Source organism: Centruroides sculpturatus, unplaced genomic scaffold, assembly GCF_000671375.1.
Source record: "Centruroides sculpturatus isolate CEXI.00-Female unplaced genomic scaffold, Cexi_2.0 scaffold426, whole genome shotgun sequence".
Lineage (NCBI taxonomy): Eukaryota > Metazoa > Arthropoda > Arachnida > Scorpiones > Buthidae > Centruroides > Centruroides sculpturatus.
This window is the reverse complement of record NW_019384749.1, coordinates 524,378-549,109: the sequence shown is the minus strand read 5'-3', so window position 1 is coordinate 549,109 and position 24,732 is coordinate 524,378. Positions and strand designations below refer to the sequence as shown.

Sequence of the window (24,732 nt, the reverse complement as noted above, 5' to 3'; positions counted from 1 at the left end):
TAATTTTATGTAATTTCAAATGCTTAAAGTCTAGAAAAGCAATTTATAACACTGATTTCAGTTCCAAGACCCAGGGCTATAGTCTCTGTTTCCCCTCCATCTTGTCAGCACTAGTTATATCAAGAATGATCAATATATATGATTCATTATCATGGATCATATATATTGTTCATCTTTGTGGCTTTGATCAACAGTTTTTAACCATTTTGCATTAGCAGATTTATTTATTGGGAGTAAATAATACAATAAAGAAAAATATAGTCAGTATCATATAGCCTGCTCCTACAGTTGACATAACTAAAATATGAAAAGACAATATATGAATAATAGGTAAAAATAGGCAATTAGACATAGAAAAAAATGCATTTGATCTGGAGTAAGCACTGTAAATCTGTGCATGAATGAATAATATAGCCTTTCTATAATACATAAAAAATGATATCTTGTCTATGTCAGGCTGAATTACTATTTTCCAACTGAAAATAGTAATCTAAAACAACTACAAATTTTGTTAATTTGTATATATGAGACCTTTAAACTTTCAAGGATCATTTATAAACAATAAAAAATGTATTCATGTATATTTTAAATTGTATATACTTTCATAAACCAGATGCAATGAGAGTATCAGAAATAAACACTAGAGAACTTATCGAATAAACTACAACTTGAAATGTCAATTTAAAATAAAAGTTTTACCTTAAAGATAATATGTTTTGTGTGTCATTTAGTGCATTCAATGTACAGACAATTATAATTTATTCATATTTCATTCTCAGAAAAGTAAACAGAAAGAAGAATTAGATAATGTGCTGAAATTCTGCCTAATTTCTCAGATTTCAATAGTTAATCATCTTAATGTATACAGGATTTATAATCTATGAACAAACCTAAAGACAGCATAGTGAATTTTAACAATAATGAAAAGGGATAATAGATATTAAAGTAATTAAAAGTAATATGCATTTTCATATATAATTTGTTACACATTGATGTAAATAATTAACCCCATAAAATTACATAATACTAAATACACATTTAATTTTATAATTTTATGTACAAAACAAAGCTCAACAAAATATTTTTTTATTTTTTAACTTAAAATAATTAAAACAGCCATAATTTTCATATACTTGAGAAAATTGCTTAATTTTTAATATTTTTGATGGCATAACCAATGAGCAGATGAATGATCACATTTAGCAAATGTTTTATCACATTTTACAAAACAATTGGGCAATTTCACATTTAAATGTTCTTTTATTTTTTTCTCAGATATTTTAGTACCTTGAATATTTAAATGTTTTAAATTTGAAAAAACATCAGCAAAACTTTTTAAAGTACAATCCGTAACTAATGTATTCTGTAGGCATAAAATCTCTAATGATGAACTTTTCGTAATGGTAACAAATGGTATGTCTGTAATTAAATTGTGGCCTATGTACAGCTCTTTTAAATTTATTCCATTTTTCAATATGGCAATGATACTATTATTACAAATATCTGTTTCCTCCACATCAAGTACCTGCAAGTTACAAAAGATGGAACTAATATGTTCTAAACCTCCATCATTAATTCTATAGCAACCATTTATATATAATTTTTTCAAATGTTTAAATTCAGAAAAATAAATCATATCATGACTACAAACTAAAGTACAGTAACTAAGATCTAAATGTTCTAAGTATGGTAAATATTTTGATGCGTTTGTTCCAAATAATTTATCACAATGAAGAAAGCTTTTTTTAAAGCTGAGGCAAGTTAGTGTTCTTGGAAAATTGCAAATGTTTAAACCATTACCATTTACATGAGCTCCTAAAAAAACTTCTTCTAAACATAATGTTTTGATATCAGGACACTGTTTTTGTAATTTGCTTAACACTGCCTGAGATACTGTGGCTCTCCTCCAGTTTGGTTTTCCTTTTGATAAAAATACATAACCTTTTAATCTGAGATCTCGTAGTATGGGTGTACATTGATATCGCAGTAACTTCCATACTTGCTTAATCGATAAACTTTTTCCTCTAACATCTATTATTTTTCTAAGGCTGTCATCATGAGCAACTCTGTACCAAGTTTTGCAAACTCTGAAAGGAAATAAAAACAATCTTATAATTTTAATTGATTAACTTTATAAATAATTATCAATGAATGCATTTTTTATTGAAAAAATTATATAAATTATATCATAGCATCATAATTTATTGTCAATATTCTAATAAAATTATTAGTTATGTAATAAAAAAAACAATTTCACTCAATCCATGGAAAATAAACATTGAAAAATTATAATCTTATTTTGTTTCAGAAATGCATTCTTTAATGAATCAAGTTTATATACACTGTATATATATATTTTTTTTTACTTTGGAATAGTCTCAATTGAATATGTCAATTATGCTTTATACAATTCTATAAAATAATTAGGTACAATTTGTATTCTTTAACAGAGAAAGCAAATGGACTTCAATTACAAAACATTGCAAATACTAAACAAACAGCCTGATTCTTCATCAGACTATAAGGCTAAATGATTAATGAGTTATTTGGCAAGAGGCAGACCATCAGAGTTGTCATCTCTTGATAAATATAACAAATAAATTTAATCTAAATTTAAGAATATTCTGGAAGAAAAGATTGGTTGATAAAGCATCCAGCTGTTTGTTTGATATTTGTAGTATCAGGTTAGTTGTATTTATTATATATACTTATACCATGCCAGGATTAACCCCAGTCAGCACTGTGAGTGACCAATATGGTTATATCTTAAATTAACCTGGAAGCAATGATTGGACAGTGGTCCAGAAAGTGTAGCTGGCAGCACATCTGTATGGTAAGAGGAAGTAACAAGTTCAAGTTCCACTCAGGGCACATCTTTTTTCCCAGAATATTCTAAAATTTAGATTAAATTAATTAATTATATTTATCAAGAGATGACAGCTCTGGTAGCCTGCCTATTGTTAAATTGCTTAGTAATCATTTAACCTTACAGCTCAATAAAGAATCCAGCTGTTTGTTTTGCATTTGTAATAACTATCAAGTTAGTTGTATTCATTATGCACTGTCTAAAATTTAAATTTCATGCAAATTCTAAAGTTCTCTTGCCAGTCATGGGATGGTGTTTAGGTCAGTCTTTAGCCAGTAATAAATAATAAATGTGGATTTATTTCTATTGTGTATCATCAATTTTCATTTTTGTGAAAATTCTGATGTTTAATTGACACTGGTGAGATGGCACTGATAGTAATGTTGGAGTAATGGTGTTTTTTGCTATTGTTTACAACTTTTATAAATTTTTATATTAGTGCCTCAAAAATGCATCCAAAATATAATAGTAAATCTTGGTTTTTTCCTAAATGATATTTAATTGTTATTCTTTTAAGAAAGAGAGAGTGTTTATGTCTTTTTTTGATTCTTTGGTTAATCTTTTTTTTTTATTTTATGGAGCTTTGTTTAGCAGTGTGTCTTCTTTTTATTGTGTTGGGGCTTTGGGGAGGGGTTCTGGAGACTGTGTTGTTTAGTGCTTTCTTATTTGGGGGGCTTTGGGGAGGGGTTCTGGAGGCTATATGTTGTTTAGTGGTTTCTTTATTTGTGGGCTTTTTATCCTCTGTTTTTTTTTTTTTAGTAAGCATTAAGTTAATAAAACTAATAGCCTTCAAAGCTTTAAATGGTGGGAGTCATGCTTAGGTGATGGCGTCTTTAGATTTGCAATCTAATGTTTTGGCTAAACTAGTTAGCTTTTTGCTGGTTTGGGAGTGGTATCATAATAAAATTTACAGTTTTATGCCTGAGCTTTCAGCCACGGAAACCTTGCGATGATTGTATTCTACAAATCACAGGGATATTGGTACTATGTATTTGGTATTGGGTATTTGGGCCTCTATGGTGGGGACTGCTTTAAGATTAATTGTTCGGGGGGAAATTGGGATGCCTGGTTCTTTGGTTGGGGATGATCAGGTTTATAATGTGGTTGTGATGGCCCATGCTTTTGTAATGATTTTTTTTTGTGGTTATACCTATTATAATCAGCAGGTTTGGAAATTGATTAGTTCCTTTGATGCTGGGTGCCCCAGATATGGCTTTTCATCAAATGAATAATATGAGCTTTTGGTTGCTTCATCCTGAATTTTTCCTTTTGCTCTCTTTTGGACATTGGAGAGTGGGGCAGGGACTGGCTGGACAGCGTATCCCCCTTTCCTCTTCTTTGACCCATGTTGGGGGTTCAACGGATCTTACTAGTTTTTCTTTACACCTGACTGGTGTCTCTTCTATTTTGGGTGCTATTAGAGATAAATGCAAGAAATGTTCCTCTATTACCATGGAAACTAAATTGGACAATATAAAACTATGTGCATTAGGTAAAAGAATCAAATTTGAAATACCTGCTACTAAGCAGTAGCAAGTATGTAAATGAGCATAATATATTCCATTAAGTATACTGAAGAATCAAATACTAACAATACATGGTTATTCCTTGTACAAATGTACTTTCTAGGTTAGTTTTCAACTTCTGACAAAACCTTGGAAACTAACCTGTTTGTAAGTAGGGGAGTACTTGTATTACAGAAATAAATTGCAAATGGAAAATAAATTTTGAAGTTTTATATGTAACTTACTTTTACAATTAAAGCATTTGTTTAAACTCACTAATCTTCAATTCTTTGTATGATAAATAATAGCGAGGTTGAGACTGAAGTTTTAAATGCGAAAACATGTACGTCGGACATTCAGTACCGTTTTCCAGTAAGCCTAGAAGTTTGACAATGGTGTTTGGAAAGTCAGTGGAAGCATGCTCGACATTCCAAACGCCATTGTCAAACTTCTAGGCTTACAGGAAAGCAGTGCTGAACGTCTGACATACATGTTTTTACGTTTAAAACTTTGGTCTCAACCTCGCTAATAAACCACCAGTAGTAACAAAAGAAATGAAAGTTATTTTTAAAAATTCTATTAGAATTTTTAAAAATATTTCAGAATTACAGATTAAAAGAGATAGTTTAAAAGAATTAGGATGAAAGTGACTGTGTCGTAAATGAATAAAAATAATTATTTACTTATAATTCATTTTCTAAATTATATTTTACTATGATTAATGAAGAAATCATAACTGATAAAAATTGAAACTTCCATCTACTAAATAAACACTCTAAGACCAAAATCCAGCAAGAAAAATGATACTTTAATAAGCAAAACAAATATTTTCAACCATTTTAAATGGTCATCATTAGATTTAATTGAGTAAATTGAAGTAGCAATTGCAATTAGAATACTAAATTTCAAAAAGGGAACAACAATTAAAAATTTTTTATTCTAATTGTTCATCATCAGATTTAACTGACTAATTATTATGATTGTTTAAAACAGTTGATGACCATTTAAAATGGTTGAAAATATTTGTTTTTCTTATTAAAGTAACATTTTTCTTGCTGGATTTTGGTCTTAGAGTGTTTATTTAGTAGATGGAAGTTTCAATTTTTATCAGTTATGATTTCTTCATTAATCATAGTAAAATATAATTTAGAAAATGAATTATAAGTAAATAATTATTTTTATTCATTTATGACACAGTCAATTTTATCATAGCCATTGTTCACTATTCTCCTTTCTATAATCTTTATTCTGTTATACTAAAGATATGATACAACAGCAAAAATGTTATGTTACATATATTGTTATGTAACAGAACTTCAAAATATTAGAACATTATTGATATTATATTCTTGCTTTCTATGAAATAAATACAATCTATGAATATATTTAATGTATTAAAAATTGCAATATAGTAAAAATGATACATAATAATTAGAAAACTTTCGTTAAAATTTTATATTTAAAATTTAAAGTAATCTCAAAGTGAACTATTTTTAAAAAATTACAAAAGTAGCATAATATGCTATTAAATTTTGTTCTCAAAAATTTCAAAATTAGTTCTGCATTCATAAAATTATACTTACCGTGAAGCACGGCTTAATTCAATAAATGAAAGATAATTGAATATCTCTAACAAAATGCTATCTGGGATTACATTTTCAGAAATTTCAGAAGTACCCAATTCAACCTCCAACTGCAGTTTAATAGATTTAGCCATTTGACTATAAAACCTTCAAATACAAATAAAATGTTTTTTAAAAAACTAAGTTATCAAGTAATTATTAATTTTAAAAGAAAAGAGTTTAATTTAATTTTAAAAACTTTCTAAGATATTATACAGAATATGTTTCAAGTTTCACTCTCTCAGTGGATTCGGACATATGTTTTTCAAAGGCAACGTCTTTCTCCATTCAGGTAATAGAAAACTCCTCATCGACCGTTCTTATACAATTCATAATTAATAATCATTAAAATTCAAATGATAAACACTGTTATAAAATAGACAGACAGACATCTTTTTTTTTCTTCTTCTTTTATTTGTATCGGAGTGTTTTATTCTAACGTTTATCACTTCTGAAATGGATTGACAGGTAAACACACGCTCACCTCGTAGGTATTAAAATAGCTAAAATGTATATAAATTTGAATTTTAAAATGATCGAAAACTTTAAGCAGTCGTCTAATGTATTTTAGAGAGCATCGAAGATTTTTTTTTTTCTTTTCGAGTCACGTTTTATTTCAGAACAAAAATAAATCAACTTATTTTATAGCAACAACTCACATTATATAGGATACTATGGCATTCTCCGCACCAATTTGAACGACTTTATGGAACATTCCCATTTACTAAACTAAATAGCTTACCTGAGCAACGGCGGGGCTTACGGGATCTAAGCGAATGCGATTTATTCAAAATTATATCAAAATTCAGTGAAACATTCACCTTTTTTTTTTAAATATATTTTTTCTCCCGATCTAGACGTTAAATATAATCGACAGAATCGCTTNTGATATTGGCGTTGTAAGTGAATTTATGTGAAAATATAATGTTAAAGTGATAGAGTGCAAATCACGTGACTTTTGGTGTGTAAAACATTGCAGCTTATATAGCTTACATCATTTTGATATTCCAGAGAATTTGTAACTCAGTGAGTCTTTTATCATTTTATTGTAAAACTGAAATGAATTCATTCATTAGAAAAAATGCTTTTTACCTCTCCTGAAAAGTTTCTTTTTTGGCATTTACAACATTATGGCATTGCACACTTCATATAACTCTAATACAATGTTGTAACTTTCAATGGAAAGTTATATTGGATTGTTATATAAAACAATAATTCATAACAAGTTGCATAGTTACCACATTAAAATTTTCTAATAATTTTACAGGAAAATGTACATGCAATAGAACTTGGTTCAGTAAGCTATCAAAACACAAGAACCTTATTATATCCCATCCCAGTAACAACAAATTTTAATTAAAACTAATGTTTTCAACCATAATCATGGTCTTCCTCAGGCCTTTGACCAGTACAAGTTGAATATGGAATGCGTCAAACATGTTTAAAATTATCTTAAAATACCAAAACAATTAAATGCTAGAAGATAATTTTTAGCCGTATGTGCTACAATAGTGACAAAAATATCCCTACACCAAAAACAATAAATAATAAGATATAATTAATGGTGTAGAAAAGGTAGCTAAATGCTAGTGTTTTTTTCATAGCACCACCTCCATGCATAAGAAATAGCAGCATCCTTTGTGTTAATACAATTGCTGGCCAGGCCAGCCTTGTATATTTCTAATGCTTCCAGGTTGTGAAGATGCTCTACCTGATGTGACTGTCTCACCAATTTGATTTTATGAAGGTTAGCTTGTATTTTGGGGTCTGTGGCATAGGCGGCTAGGATGATGGTTAGCGATATCATACCTGTTCTCCCGTATTCTTTGCTTAGTGAGTGCTTCGTGGATCTGACATATACTATCACATTGGAATCTGTGGGTCTCTGAGATGAACCATATAGACACCAGGTGCCAACTTATTGCCAAGGTACCCAGTGATTCTGCAAGTAGTTGTTTCAGTAAGCTATATTTGATCTAAATTTCCATGAAAAGCAATATGTCTACTGGATCATAAGAATATTGAGTCTAAGTTGCAACCTAGACTTAATTAACCCATCAAATTCATTATTATTTTTAATATGAATAGTTATTTGTATAATGAATTAATCTATAAATGTATGAAAATAATCAATTATATGCATAATAAAATATCATATTTATTAATTATCAAAATACTTATTTGTTATTTTATTATGTTTATTAATATTTTCTTAATATCAACTATTTTTTACACTCATTCTCTTTCATATTAAAATTCTAGATGACCTAAGTCTTATGGACATTTGACCAATAGACATTTCACCAAATGGATATCTGTGTGAATCAACAGTTGCAATTTGTATTTCTTTTTATTGTAGTTTGTTATTTCTTTTTCTCTTTGTAACTGCTTTATAAAACAAATTATAAAAATGATATAAGGATAACATCATTTTATGATATAAAAAATTTATTGCACATATACTAAAGGATAAAATACTTTTATTGTATTTTTATTAAAAAAAATTACATTAAATGTTCTTAAATATTTAAGAATTGTGGGCAATTGTTCTCAGAAAGTCTATTTTGGGATATGTTTCATATTTCTCAATGACAAACGTCAGTCTTTTGCTTAATATCTGGTACTTCTTTGGTTTTCTCAATGCCATTCCTGATGTTACCATCACAAATGATTTCCAAGAATTTGACTCTGAAATTAACAGTACTGTACAAGAAATTATGCAATTCATATTGGATCGAGGGCAGTGGTTCCCAAAGTGGGTGGTACTAACCCCTGTGGGTAGTGAGTAAATCTATGGGAGCAAAAAGAAGCAAGTGGGCGACAGGGGCACTAGAGACAGGATACTCAATGGTGACCGTAGGCGAAGGTTGAGGTCACTGATAATTTTTCCCTTTCTTCTGTTAAAACTAGGGTTTGTATACATTCTGTATTCTAGGATTGCTCCTTATTTTCAGGTTGTGTCCCATTGTCCTCACAAATTTCATTGGGACACATTGTCCTGTATTTTATAAATTTGTGTTGAACATAATATATGAAATAATCCAAAATAAGAAATCGATGTCTCGTACATAAAAATTTCTTATCAGTTGGGCAATACTGTCCTACTGCCTAGCAGACATGGCAATAACTAAGTACAGCTTACTTAATACACTGCTCTGCTGTGATTTGTGAACTTGTACACTATCATAGTGGTCAGCCATCATAGCGTTATTATTTCACGTGCCACATACCTAAATCAAAATGCTAAAGAGAAAGTATGTTCTCACAGAAAGCCTAAGGACTGATTACCCTTTTATTACCTCTTCTAATTGTAATAGTAAAGTTGATGATAAAGTGAAATGCACTATGTGTAATGCAATATTCAGTATACAACATGGTGGCTGGTCAGACATAAAGGGGGTGATTGAGCCGGCGCTGACTTACGCAACGCAAATTTGGAACAACAGGGCAAACCTTGTCCACTTAAAGAGGAAGTTACTATCTGTACAAAGGTCCTTTGCCATTCGGATATGCCATGCATACCGCACGGCGCCCACTGATGCCCTCCTTGTTATCGCAAACATCACCCCAATCCACATTAAAATTAATAGTTTAGTGTGGTCTTGGAACTTAATGAGGACAAGCCCTAGCCAACAAACAGAGAGCGGCCAGCTTGCTTCCATTGATAACAGAACAAACCCACAGGAGGATCAAGAGGTAAAGGAAAAAATAAGCAAATACAGTAGACAGCTATATTAACAGTGTCACTGACCAAAATCACCCCGCGGAAAGGAGCAGTATTCATGTTAACATGAAAAAAGAGAGCAACCACCCCAAGTTCAACTGGGAGATATTCACTGATGGTGCCGAGAACGATATTGGCACTGGGGTGGCAATGGTCATTTATAACAACCAAAAAGCCGTGGCACACGAAGAGTACTACAAGCTGGCAGACTTTTGCACCGTTAATCAGGCCGAGCTATGGGCCATAGAAAGGGTCCTACTCTACATCACCAAAAACATCAAAAATTTCAAGGGCCCAATAAACATCTCCACGGACAGTTGCTACATATTAAACAGCATAAATGGCAGTAAAAAGAACACTAAAACAGGAGTGAACATCCAGCATCTTGCAAGACACTTAGGCAAGCANATTTTTTACTAAATGTAAAAATTCTGCTGTTAACTACAGTTTTTTACTAAAAATTTTTGTTTGATATAATGTTAATTTCATCTGAAAAATAATATTTTATAATTATTTTTGTGACCCATAAATCAGTCATTCTATCATCACAGGTTAAACTGCTAATAATTTTTCTCTATGTATATATTCATTATCAATCAAAATATGTAAATTAACATATTCATCATTTTTTTGGAAACAGCAACGTTACACAAATTATATCCAAGGGATTCAAGCCATGGTGAAAAATATGAATTATTAATTCTCATCGTGCTTTCAAGTATAAATGTATTGTAGATTCTAAGGACCAAGTATTGTGGGTAGAGTACACTTTCCTTAATAATAATCCCATAAAATCTACCATTCATATTCAATGTTAGATTCAAATTTCTGATCTGATGAATTTGGAATGATGTGTTAGCGTATATCATTTTCTAAATGAATGTTATTACAACCATTTTTTTATACAAAATTAAAATTTGTTTCTAAAAATTTTTAAACAAACATTTAATAAGGATTCTACAATCTATTAGTTATAAAAATTACACAAATTAAATATACAATAAATATAAAATTCCTAAAAGTTAATCATACAGAAAATGAATTACTAATATTCAATACAGAATATCATAAATTCTAAAGACTAATTTGTAACTTCTACAACTGCTAAAATAACAAACTACAAAATTTCTTACTGCAACTAACTCTACCCAGTCACATTTCTCACATGCTAATCATCACTAGTTCTTACTAAATCTAAAGGGATTTAATTATAATTTGAATTATATTCTTGCAATTTTCTTTTATATTACCATATTATTATCTTTTCCGAATATTCTTTTCCAATATTTTTCTTAATAATTGAAAGAACTTCTTTTTTATCTCAATATTTAATTTTTATTCACACATTATGAACTTCTCTCTTCAGCAACAGAATTCATTACCTAATGAAATAATAAGGCAGAAGAAATGATGGACAGACATGTTTTGCCCATAATATATGTATGATGGGCATAACAAGCATCAATAGTTATTTAATTCATGAATTACAATTTTACATAGCAGTTAACAAAAAATAATTCAGAATATTTTTATATATACAATAGTCCCTTGTTATATCACTTACTTGGATTTTGTCTCCAAATATGCATGATATTACAAGAGATTATCATATTAATTTAACATATTATTTTATTTAATATCTAATTAAATAAAATAATAAATAATTGTTCTACCTTGATACTTAAATAATCATATATGAGAGGTTAGATAGTAAAAGACAAAGAAAAGGTCATATATAGAATATTGCTATTCTAAGGTAAAGGAAGAACACAGAGAAGATAAGTTTACTGAAAGATGAAGAGAAAAAGATATTAGTGAAAGAGATGTAATACTTTAATAAGCTTCTAAATGAAGATGCAGAGTTGGATGGTAGCTCAAATATAGAAGTCAAAGAGACTATAATTGAAAATATAAAATAATGTAGTTTCAACAAAAACATGTAGGAGCAGATCACATGCCTGTTGACATGTATAAAATTTTAGTGAACTAGGAATAAAGTGGTTAATTAGTCTATTTAATAAACCAGCAATAGGAGACTCAATGAGAGAGTAATGGAGGAAGAGCTGAATAGTATCATTATATAAGAAAAAAGATATGTAATAGGAATGTGATCATTACAGAGAAATATTAGTTTTATCTCTCTGTAATGATCACATTTCCATTCATTACATATCTTTTTTCTTCAAGTCATACAATGAAATTCTAAGAAAGGATTAGGAATATTAGTATTAAGAATAAGACTATACCTAAACAAAAATCATCACTAAACCCGATATATTTAAAGCTATACACCAACCAATACCGAATATTATCAGGCTAGAAACAGCTATAATATTAATAATTTATAAGATAATTTGGCACTAAAGTTAGACGTTAGGCACCATCTCTTGATAAATTTAATAATTATAAATTTTAATTAAATAATGTAGAATTACTAGAAGAAAAGAATTGGCCTGAAGTGTACTCGAATCAACAACTTCTGATTACCGTGCAGATGCATTGCCAATTACGCTACCCAGACTGGAGAATTATTAATATTATAGCCGTTTCTAGCCTGATAATATTCGGCATTGTTGGTGTATAGCTTTAAGACTACACCTATCTAATTTGAAAAAATTTTATATATTTTAATGCCTTCAAATTCAGAACAGGTAAATTCATTTTCAAGTAAAAAGTAGCATCAATTTTAAGCAGAGATAAGTTTCTGAATGGTAATTAGGTGAACTGTAAGTGAATTAGAGTTATATAAATTGTGCAATTTTCNAAAATACATAAATTGTAGAGTTATTGGTAAATAAAATTTACATAATAAAGGATTGAAAAAATTAAAAATTTTTTAAAAACATTAAAATGCATGTTTTAAATATTCATAGTTATATGTTCATCTATAATAAGGTATATTCGATACAGGTTAACTGTTTATATATGATTTATCTTAAATATATATAGCACTTATTGAAAAATTGAATCATCAAAATTAAAAATTAAGATATAACTACCTACCTTACAAAATTATCCAACATTGATTTAATCCAAAACCAAAGTTTAATAATGCTCCATCCATAACGCCAAAGCAATTTTCCAATATTTACAGCTTGATTTTTAGTTTCTTTAAAAACATATTCTTTTCCATTATATATTCCTAATAAACCAGATACAGGATCTCTTCTTTTCAGACCTAAAATAATAGATAACTTAGAGAAAATATTTTATAATTTTTATTTTATATAATCAAAGATATGGACAAAAAAAGGTTGTAATACTGTTGTAGTAACAAACATTAACTATAATACTTTTCCAATGTTCATTATTTAATGTTTTGTTCTTTAATTTCAAGACTATTCTTTGTTATGCGTGATATTACTGTACTGTATTTATCCTGATAAGTAAGTGAAAAGATGTCTTCAGAAATAAAATATGATCAATGTTTTATTTTTTACTAAATGTAAAAATTCTGCTGTTAACTACAGTTTTTTACTAAAAATTTTTGTTTGATATAATGTTAATTTCATCTGAAAAATAATATTTTATAATTATTTTTGTGACCCATAAATCAGTCATTCTATCATCACAGGTTAAACTGCTAATAATTTTTCTCTATGTATATATTCATTATCAATCAAAATATGTAAATTAACATATTCATCATTTTTTTGGAAACAGCAACGTTACACAAATTATATCCAAGGGATTCAAGCCATGGTGAAAAATATGAATTATTAATTCTCATCGTGCTTTCAAGTATAAATGTATTGTAGATTCTAAGGACCAAGTATTGTGGGTAGAGTACACTTTCCTTAATAATAATCCCATAAAATCTACCATTCATATTCAATGTTAGATTCAAATTTCTGATCTGATGAATTTGGAATGATGTGTTAGCGTATATCATTTTCTAAATGAATGTTATTACAACCATTTTTTTATACAAAATTAAAATTTGTTTCTAAAAATTTTTAAACAAACATTTAATAAGGATTCTACAATCTATTAGTTATAAAAATTACACAAATTAAATATACAATAAATATAAAATTCCTAAAAGTTAATCATACAGAAAATGAATTACTAATATTCAATACAGAATATCATAAATTCTAAAGACTAATTTGTAACTTCTACAACTGCTAAAATAACAAACTACAAAATTTCTTACTGCAACTAACTCTACCCAGTCACATTTCTCACATGCTAATCATCACTAGTTCTTACTAAATCTAAAGGGATTTAATTATAATTTGAATTATATTCTTGCAATTTTCTTTTATATTACCATATTATTATCTTTTCCGAATATTCTTTTCCAATATTTTTCTTAATAATTGAAAGAACTTCTTTTTTATCTCAATATTTAATTTTTATTCACACATTATGAACTTCTCTCTTCAGCAACAGAATTCATTACCTAATGAAATAATAAGGCAGAAGAAATGACGGACAGACATGTTTTGCCCATAATATATGTATGATGGGCATAACAAACATCAATAGTTATTTAATTCATGAATTACAATTTTGCATAGCAGTTAACAAAAAATAATTCAGAATATTTTTATATATACAATAGTCCCTTGTTATATCACTTATTTGGGTTTTGTCTCCAAATATGCATGATGTTACAAGAGATTATTGTATTAATTTAACATATTATTTTATTTAATATCTAATTAAATAAAATAATAAATAATTGTTCTACCTTGATACTTAAATAATCATATATGAGAGGTTAGATAGTAAAAGACAAAGAAAAGGTCATATATAGAATATTGCTATTCTAAGGTAAAGGAAGAACACAGAGAAGATAAGTTTACTGAAAGATGAAGAGAAAAAGATATTAGTGAAAGAGATGTAATACTTTAATAAGCTTCTAAATGAAGATGCAGAGTTGGATGGTAGCTCAAATATAGAAGTCAAAGAGACTATAATTGAAAATATAAAATAATGTAGTTTCAACAAAAACATGTAGGAGCAGATCACATGCCTGTTGACATGTATAAAATTTTAGTGAACTAGGAATAAAGTGGTTAATTAGTCTATTTAATAAACCAGCAATAGGAGACTCAATGAGAGAGTAATGGAGGAAGAGCTGAATAGTATCATTATATAAGAAAAAAGATATGTAATAGGAATGTGATCATTACAGAGAAATATTAGTTTTATCTCTCTGTAATGATCACATTTCCATTCATTACATATCTTTTTTCTTCAAGTCATACAATGAAATTCTAAGAAAGGATTAGGAATATTAGTATTAAGAATAAGACTATACCTAAACAAAAATCATCACTAAACCCGATATATTTAAAGCTATACACCAACCAATACCGAATATTATCAGGCTAGAAACAGCTATAATATTAATAATTTATAAGATAATTTGGCACTAAAGTTAGACGTTAGGCACCATCTCTTGATAAATTTAATAATTATAAATTTTAATTAAATAATGTAGAATTACTAGAAGAAAAGAATTGGCCTGAAGTGTACTCGAATCAACAACTTCTGATTACCGTGCAGATGCATTGCCAATTACGCTACCCAGACTGGAGAATTATTAATATTATAGCCGTTTCTAGCCTGATAATATTCGGCATTGTTGGTGTATAGCTTTAAGACTACACCTATCTAATTTGAAAAAATTTTATATATTTTAATGCCTTCAAATTCAGAACAGGTAAATTCATTTTCAAGTAAAAAGTAGCATCAATTTTAAGCAGAGATAAGTTTCTGAATGGTAATTAAGTGAACTGTAAGTGAATTAGAGTTATATAAATTGTGCAATTTTCAGATAAAAATTAACCGTTGCATGTTTGTATACATACCATAGCATACCAAAAATAAAAAGACTGAAATAAATATAATAAAATTTAATTCCAGGAATGACAACAAAGATATTTTCCTGCAAAGTTGCAGGAAAATATCTTTGTAGATGGTTAATGATCTGTTGCAAGTAATTCATTATTATAAATTCTTACAGAATACTGAAAAATACTGATTGAATTAAATTTGCTTAAGAACGTAATTTGGAAAAAATTTAGTTATTTTCTCTTAATTATGCTAATTCACATATATTATTTACTGCCNTTTATTTTATTGATATATATAATTTCAAAAACTTTGCATAACCTTTGCCACTATATATCTAGGTACTATGCCTTTGGTCACAGCCATTGCTCCATAGGCAAGTTCATAATTGCAATTTAAAATCAGCATATAGCCTAACCCACACCATTTTATGGTATCTGAAAAGATATATTCATGCATATAATCTGTAAGTTATGTTAATTTCTGTTCTTTTTTTTAGTGATGTTACAGAAATGGAAAATTTCTGTAACATCACTAAAAAAAAAAAAAAACATGACTTGTATTCCATAAGCGTTCTGAATCACAGAGTTGTTATCAAAACAGACAAAGTTTGCCATTGAAATTATCATACATTAATTTTATTTTACAAAATGAAAAACTTTTTACATTATTTTACATCTCTCTCTCAACTTGCCAACATATAAATTTTACATCTTTCAGTATCATTCATACAATTGTAATTCATTTGAATAATCCTAATTTGTTTTTTTTTTCATTTAACTAATTTAAAGCTTATTTAATACTGACTTTAATGAAATATTTAATATTAGAATTATTTTCTAGAATGAAAATTCTATTAAATATCTATAATTGAGAATTATAAATTCTAGTGAAAGGAACTTCTATATTTCTATAAAGAAATATTACAATATCTTCATCTACAGAGTACTTAGTTTAATGAATGCATTTTCACTATCATTAAAGCAAATAAGTAGTATACATTAAATTTCTAACTAGTAATTAAGATTTTTTTTTACAATTTTTAGATAATTCTTTTAATGACATTTTAACAATGAATTTCATGAAATATTTTTCAATATTTTCAATAGTTTAAAATTGAAATAGTTTGATCATTGTAATGACATACTTGCATATGCAGTTTATTTTCTTTTGTTCTGANTCTTTCTATAAAACAATAACTCATAACTTGATTTAATTAATTAACTCCAAATAATCTGCCAAAATATCGGACTATTTTTGGCTATGTTAATGATTAGTTATTAATTAATTTGACTAGAGATAGGCAAATATGCTGCCATCATATACTAATTTTGATAATTATAATAAATTCATTTTTAATTTAGAAATTTCTGAAAGAAGAGAATCAGACTGGAATGGGACTCAAACCCACAACTTCTGCTTACTGTGCATTGTCAATTACATTACCCAGATCTCCATCCTTGCTTCCAGAACTAGCAATGTTTCTTCCAGAAATTTCTAAAATGAATTTATTATAATTATCACAAGATAATAGAATATCTGTCTACCACTTGTCAAATTAATTAGTAACTAATCATTAACATAAGCTGATAATNGGGAATCTTCCTAGTTACCTACACCGCATCAAGAAAAGAGACAATGATTACTGCAGCTGTGACAACACGACAATAGGTGACATCAGCCATACACTCTTGGACTGTCCACTGTATGATGCACCTAGGGGCAAACTAATCACTCAGTGCGCGGAGAACGGCAAGACTTGGCCCCCACCATGGGAGGACTTTCTCAGCACCAAAAAGAACTATTCACTGCTTGAAAAATTTATCACCGAGTGCGGGATCTTCGATCATTCCAGCGATCGGGCCTGTATGGAGGCTCGCAGTAACCGGCCACCACTCCTCTACGCAGGGCGACCCTACTGTTGTACTAGGTTGTCCTCTCAGACTGCAATGTATAAATAGGCGCATCGGACTTTAACTTATGAAGTGTTACCCTACTGTAATGCGGTGTTGTCCTCTCCATCTACAAAACCTCATCTGTGTACTTAGGATTATATATAATACTTTATCTATGTACTGTACCTTGGATTATACAAAACCTGTGTTATGTTACCTCTAGTGAGGGTATGTTACCTTCTATCTGTGGTATTGTGATTATGTATCCCAATTGTATCCTCTGTATCGTCATGTCTCATCTGACCAAATTGGTCCCTGTAAATATCAATATTTTGTCTTAAATAAGTGCAATGTAACATGCCAATGGGATCCCACCCTTCACACTCCCCTTCTATGCTTTCATTTTCCTTTCAAACCACAACTTCAACTTCCAACTTCCAAGGGCTAAGTCATAAGACAGCCTTCTCTCTTTGGACTCAGGTTCTCAGGTCAGACATAATGCTACAAAGAGAGAGAGAAATTATCAGCAAATGCAAATGCAAGTGCTAAAGTGTCAGATTTTATTTCCAAAAAAGTAATGGGTGAAATGAAAACTCTGGTTGTGTATGCATACATGATAAGCAAATGTAGGTGATGAAGCTACACTTGCTTAACATGTATGCATACACAGCCAGAGTTTCAGTTTGATGGGCTGTACCTCAAAAATAATTCAGAAACTATATGACAAAAAGTTCACTTGTGGCCAAAAGAAGACTCAAGTTATCATTGTGTGTTTATTGCACCTTGTGCCACAATTGTTTTCAGAAACAAACTTGAGAAAAGCTAATTATACATCAATATTTATAGATAGTTTCAACTGTGGTGTTTTGAAGATAGTTCCAGTTCTTGTTCAATACTTCATCTCAGAAGAGGAGATGAAAACAATGATTCTGGAAGTTTTAGATTTACCATGTGAAACTGCAGACCAGCTTACAGAATATGTATGGCAATAGGTGACAATGTGAATTGTTGATTAAAAAGTTGTTGCCTTGTCGGCAGATAGTACCAATACAAATTTTGGTGGTAGTCTAGAAGAGGAAAGAACAATGTTTTCATAAATTGAACTGTACACTGATAGGCATTGCATGTTCGTTGCATGTTCATTCCATATCATAAATAATACTACACAATGATGCATTGCCCATGGATGTTCAAGCTATTATTGAAAAACTATATCAGCATTTTTATATTTTATACTGTTAGAGTAGATACACTCAATGGTGTTTTTTTAACTTTTTGAATAACGGCATGTATGAAGTTCTCAGGTCTTATTTCCTTTCCCTTGATAAACCACTATTGCTTCTGAAAAATTTACTTAATAATCTAATTTCAGAGCTAATAGCAACATTTCTAGAATGTCAATTTGAAATGTTTCATGCAACAATTTGTGCAATAAAAGATTATAGTCACACTTAAGCTAAATCTATTATTGAAAGCCTCTTAGAGAAACATCAGTTCAGATGAGATAACAATTTTGCAACACAAAAGGAATAGTCCTTACAGAAGATGGACTCATCACAGAAAGTTATGCTGATTATAAACAGGAATTTTATGATACCTGAATAGAATACATCTGAGAATGGTCTTCTGACACCCTGACTTTCAACAGTTTGTCTTGGAGATTTTATTGAAAAATCCAGAAACTACTCTCACTTGGAAAAATGTGCAGAAAAGTTTAACAACCATTGAAGAGGTCTGCCAAAACACAACAATCAATGAAACTGAACTATTTCACGAGGTCTTGAAAATGGCAAATATGGAAAAAGAAGATATAAAAAAAATCTACAGAAAAGATTGGTTTGAATGATTCAGCAATGTCAGAGTGACTGGTTTCAATTCTTAAATTCAAAGAAAATTGTTGAGTTCTGCTGCATTCCTGGCACAAATGCCAGGAATGGAGAAGAAAGGCTGTTTTCCCAGATGAATTCTTTATGGACAAACAAAAAGAATAGGTTATCTGTAGAAACTGAAAGCTATGCTGATTGTTAAAATCTTTTACAATAAGGACTGTGTGGAATTTCATAACTTTGTATTACATAATTGTTCTTTAAGTGAGGAAATACATTCATCTGAGAAGTACATCATAGCGAAAGATTAATGATTTAGCCTTTAAACTTCAATTTTAAAGTTTAGGTATGTTTTTTCCTCTTTGCTTATGTTTTTTAAATAAGTAATAAAATTCTATTGTTCTATTCAAACCAAAAGTGTCCTGTATTTTTTTAAAATAAATATATGAACCCTATTTAAAATGAATAAGAAGAAATATTGCATTTAATGGTTTCCAGATGTGGAGAACAATGTGTGGTAAGGGCATAGAGTTTGAGTTTCATAGAAAAGTTCTGTTTCCAAGCCTTTCTCAGACAAGAGAAAATGGGTTAGGGACTTTATGGAATCAAGGGGCAATGTCTCAAAAAAGATTGAGAAGATTGATTCTCAATCTTTTTTGAGACATTGCCCTAGGGTTAACTAAAATAATGTTGAGACATTGATCTAGGGTTAACTAAAATAGATATGAAAGATATTCAAGAATTGCTTCATTCCCTGATAATGACCTTACTGTTGAAGAACTAATTAATCTGGATGTAGAACAAGTGCAGAAAAGCTCAGGGTGAAATTTAGATACAATGAAAAAATTCACATTAAAAGGACTTTATGAAATGCTTTATGTCTCTGAATCTCTTAAGTAAATATAATGGATAGGGATCCTAATGTTGAATGTTCAATGAATGCATGTTGAGAAATAGAAAAAACCATTTACTGCTATTGAGTCATGTCACAAGAGAAGAAACAAATTTTCGAATCAAAATGTCTCCTACATTATTTTTCCAAAAAAATTAACTCATTTGTTTTTTGTTTAATAATAAAGTTTTAAAACAAAAGCTGCATTTAATTTATCACATTCTTCTTTTAAAGTATGTACTGTACATAAATATCTAGTGTAATATTTAATATTTAAAATTTTAAGCATAATTTTGAAAAATTCTTGGCAACAATTGCCTATTTCCCATATGGTTTTCATATTATTCTTCCTAATCATCATGGTTTTGATTATTGTGTGTTTTTCTTGGCAACATTAACCACAATAACTGGGGTTTCCCTATATATAAGATTTCACATAAAAGTTATATTTATATATTTGTAGATTGACAAAGTGAAGCTAAATTTTATTTGTTGTAGTAATCCAATACAAATTAATTATGAAATTCTATTGACTTTCATCATCCAATAGTATATACAGACTTCCAGGGGAGATGGGCCTCACTCGAAGGTATAGCCCATAAAAGAAACAGAAATAAGGAAAAATGTTGGCGAAGAGATTAGGGCAAAGGAGAAAAACAGATAGATAGAAAAGGTAGGACAGCAGAAGCGCCCCCATTGGGACCATAATCAGATGTATTTCTTTTATTTTTAATCCAAAACAGCATTGATACAAATTATCACAAAAGTTTACATTGTAGATGTTTTGTAAATATCCAAAAACGATTCGAAGATTTAGACAATTAGAAGTACAAAAATACTATATTATGAGCAAATAATAAGGAATAAACAAATATATACATTGTTTACAAAATAAAAGCACCCCCTAAATTTTTGAAGAGAAAAAAAAAATTTACTGGTCACATTGCGTTGCTGTTATTATTATAATCAAAATTAAAATTTTAATCTTTATGACAAAAATTATGTAATTAAAATAAATAGACATCAGAAAAATAAATGTGCTTACCTTCATTATAAAAAGTGACATAAATCTCTTCATTACAGTTTATAAAAATAAAGCACACTATAAATATCAAGACACTGAGCCCAGTAATCAATTATTCTAAAATAAGATAATCTAATCTGTAAATAAAATTAATATAGTTTTTAGATATTTAAAAATAAACAAATAATTATTATTAAATTAATTTCACTTAATAAATAAAAATTCTTAAAATACAGGAAAAAAAAAATCAAGTCTGTTTATTTCAGAAAGCCAGCATTTTCTAATGAAGAAATATTTTCAGTGAAAATCTAATCATCATCAGTTTAAAATTACCCATTGTTTCATGTAATATTCCAATTAAAAAATTAAAATATTGTAATCATAAGTTAAATTTTAATAACTTTTATAAAGAGTGGTGAGAATTAAACTGTCGGTTCTCAAACATGCATGGAGCTGCCTCCACTAAACCAAAACAAAACTTGGTACATACGCAATTCAGATCATAGGACAAGGCTCATGGGATAAAAAATTAGTTGAAATTTTTACCACTGGTGAAAAATGTGGTGCTGTTCAGTCAAAAATGTATGCCGCTTGCTGTTTATCAGGGGCATGTGCACTCCACGTCAGAGCTGAAGCCCAGCATAGTACGGCATGTCTCCCAGATTTCTCCTGAAATGTTACATGTTACATGTAACAGAAAAGGATCCTACAGTGAGTACATACTGTAAATGTGTAAAATGTAATTTTAATCTCCTAATAAATTTTTTCTATCTGTCTTATAATTGTCGTACATGCTGTGCCACACTCTCCCTGGTACTAAAAATTTCAATAAATTTTTTCTCTTTATAAATCTCTTTCCCCCTGATCTGCATTGCACATGTACAGTCGACCCCCCTATAACGTATGTTCCTATAACGACAATTCCTATAACGTAGCAAAAAAATTGTAGAAACTTTCGTATAAAGTACCTCCTATAACGTCGTTTCGCGACAAGATNAAATTTCTAAATTAAAAATGAATTTATTATAATTATCACAAGATAATAGAATATCTGCCTATCACTTGTCAAATTAATTAGTAACTAATCATTAACATAAGCTGATAATTTAGAAAATTATTTGGCATTAACTAGTTAAATTGAATTATGAGTAATTGTTATATAAATTAAACTAAAATATCTTTTGTTACAAAATTGTTTTCCATAAATCCAGGAGAGCATATTCTGCAAATTTTATTGTAGTTCCTTCATTAGCTTGCATTAAACACAGCACTGAATGTAGAAATTTTATATTTTAATGCCTTTACACTTTTTATCTCTAGCAATTTAGTGCTTTAAATGCTAACATTTTTGGATGTATTTAATGCCCATCTTCAGACAACCATAAATGAGATCAAATAACTCAAATTCCAAAAAATAATGTATATTCCAAAGCTTAAACTTAACATTCAATCAAGAAACTATACTAGTATTGGAAATAATAAATTGCTGGAGATAAAAGATGTGAAGTGCATTAATTTAATGAAATCCAGTTAGAATATTTATATTTTAACATTCACAATCTTTCCTTTCATAAATATTGTGGTTTTATTTCATCATTTAAAATAAATAGCTTACAATTTAAAAAAAAAATTATGCATTTTATTCAAATTATAAGTAAATAAAAATCATTATTCACATTCAATCCAATTCTGTAAATGCATAAATTTAATGTATATTAAGAAATTTTATCTATTGTGGCACTCTGAAATGTCTGTAAGAACTGAAATTATTTCCCATTCCCAGAACACTGAAGAAAAACAATGATTCCTATTGTTTGTTATCAATGTAATTAGTTCAAAAAAACTAAAAATTAGCACAAGTCAATTTACTTTTTATAAAACTAAAGTTTAAAAATCAACAAATTATATATTGTAATTCTGTATCACACAAAATAGGATGTCAGTTCCATCCACAGGTTATTCTGCCACTGATTGCAAGATGATCAGTAAAACTAAACTAAAAATTTTCTGTCATTGAATTTCTTTTACTGAATTGCAAAATGTTTAGTTAGTTTTTAAAAGTTTTATTGAATGTATGAAATATCTGATTTAGTTTTCTTAGAGAAGAAAACTAAATCAGATTAGAGAAGTGAAGTTTTGAGTAATTTGAATTAAAAACTAAGTTTAAATTAAATAAATAAATAATGACATTTGTTTAATAAACATTTTGGCACGTTCATAGCAAGTTTTATCATAGGATAGTTGATTAAAGATCATGTAGCGAAGTCCAAGATGTGAAACTTTTTAAATGCAAAAAATTCTATTCATCGACAAGACAAACTAGTTTTTAGAAAAATTAAGGGTAAAAAATACGCTATATTTTCATACTATGCCAAAAAATAGTGCCAATTATTCTATTTCTGCAATTTTAATTCCACATCTGGATACAAAAGATCATCCATGAATTACTGTTTGAAGTTTTAAATCTATAAAAATTCTTCTACATTAGCTATGAATATACATATATTGATTACACATTAAATGCCATTATCTAGCCACAACAGAAAGTTATCCCTATCACTTTGCATAACGATGCTGTACATTCACAGCATCATTATACAAAGTGAGTCAAAATTCACTTAACATCCTTATAAAATCAAACTGAATTGAGCAAGGAAAATTTTGTTATGTTAGAAACAGGTTATACCTACAGGCAACCATCTCAATGCATAAGAGGTATTTCAATGTTGTTTAACAGACATGGAAATGGAGAAATTGGCTAGATTCACTTCATAACTTTTCACAGATTAAAGTTAGATAGAAAACAATTCACCATTGCATTTCTCTTGAAATCCTATCACTCATTTTATGTATTGCATGTCCACATTCCCTTTAAATGAAATTGTGATGAAATCAAAATGGTAACCATCAGATTAATACAAAAAGATGATTGTCCCTAGGCATAACATATTTCTATCATGCCAAAATTTCCCTTGTTCAACTCAGATCAATTCCATAAGGACATAAAATGACTCATCCTGTATTTCTACAGTTGCTTAGGTTAATGTATATATTACAGTAAAGTGAATATGAATAGTGAATCAATCTTATTTTTTGTCAAAAGAAATGTTGATTTATAAAAAATATTTCTGAAATATATAATAATAATAATCTTAATAAAAATTCAATTGCTGTTCCATTTGTAAATTTTAATTCCACTTTCTACATTATGGGAATTTATATTTATCTACACTATCCTCTTGACAAATTTCAAAACAAAAATTATAAAACGTCCTAATAAAAATTGATTAATTTTTATTACACATTTTCATCCATTTTGTAAATGAAAACAAAATTCTTATTGATTTAAGTGCTAATAAATTATTATAATGCATACAATCAATCAATTAGCTGTTATTGCTGATTGAAGAAACATTCTGAATTGATTTTTTACCATTCCATTTGTGATTCATCATAGTTTGTTAGACTGCCTTTATCAAAACATTCTTAAATCCTTCAAGATTTTTTGATGGCTACTGATTTATATCAAATTGAAGCTCTGTATACTGAATAAAAAAACCAAAAGTCATTAGC

General features: G+C 28.8%; 2 protein-coding genes across 2 annotated transcripts in view; both read right to left on the bottom strand.

The window, feature by feature from the left end:
• Positions 1-1,062: 1,062 nt before the first annotated feature.
• LOC111628529 (F-box/LRR-repeat protein 12-like) lies at positions 1,063-21,298 on the bottom strand. The gene is made up of 3 exons (XM_023372340.1): positions 21,181-21,298; positions 5,955-6,101; positions 1,063-2,087 (listed from the first exon to the last, which is right to left on the bottom strand). Exons 2-3 carry the CDS (start codon positions 6,086-6,088, stop codon positions 1,154-1,156), a joined length of 1,068 nt encoding a protein of 355 aa, XP_023228108.1. The 5' UTR covers positions 6,089-6,101; positions 21,181-21,298; the 3' UTR covers positions 1,063-1,153.
• Positions 12,599-24,732, bottom strand: part of LOC111628525 (prenylcysteine oxidase 1-like) — a 20,820-nt gene continuing 8,686 nt past the window's right edge. Inside the window, exons 4-5 of the mRNA XM_023372336.1 lie at positions 12,721-12,895; positions 12,599-12,602 (exon numbers count right to left, since the gene is read on the bottom strand). Coding sequence (XP_023228104.1) covers positions 12,599-12,602; positions 12,721-12,895 — 179 coding nt within the window. The remainder of the gene's footprint in view (positions 12,603-12,720; positions 12,896-24,732) is intronic.

Coding starts and splice junctions, on each gene's coding strand:
- LOC111628529 (XM_023372340.1), bottom strand. CDS start 6,088: ATGGCTAAATCTATTAAACTGCAGTTGGAGGTTGAATTGGGTACTTCT. Junction 2,088..5,954: donor GAATTAAGCCGTGCTTCACG/GTAAGTATAATT, acceptor ATTTCCTTTCAG/AGTTTGCAAAACTTGGTACA.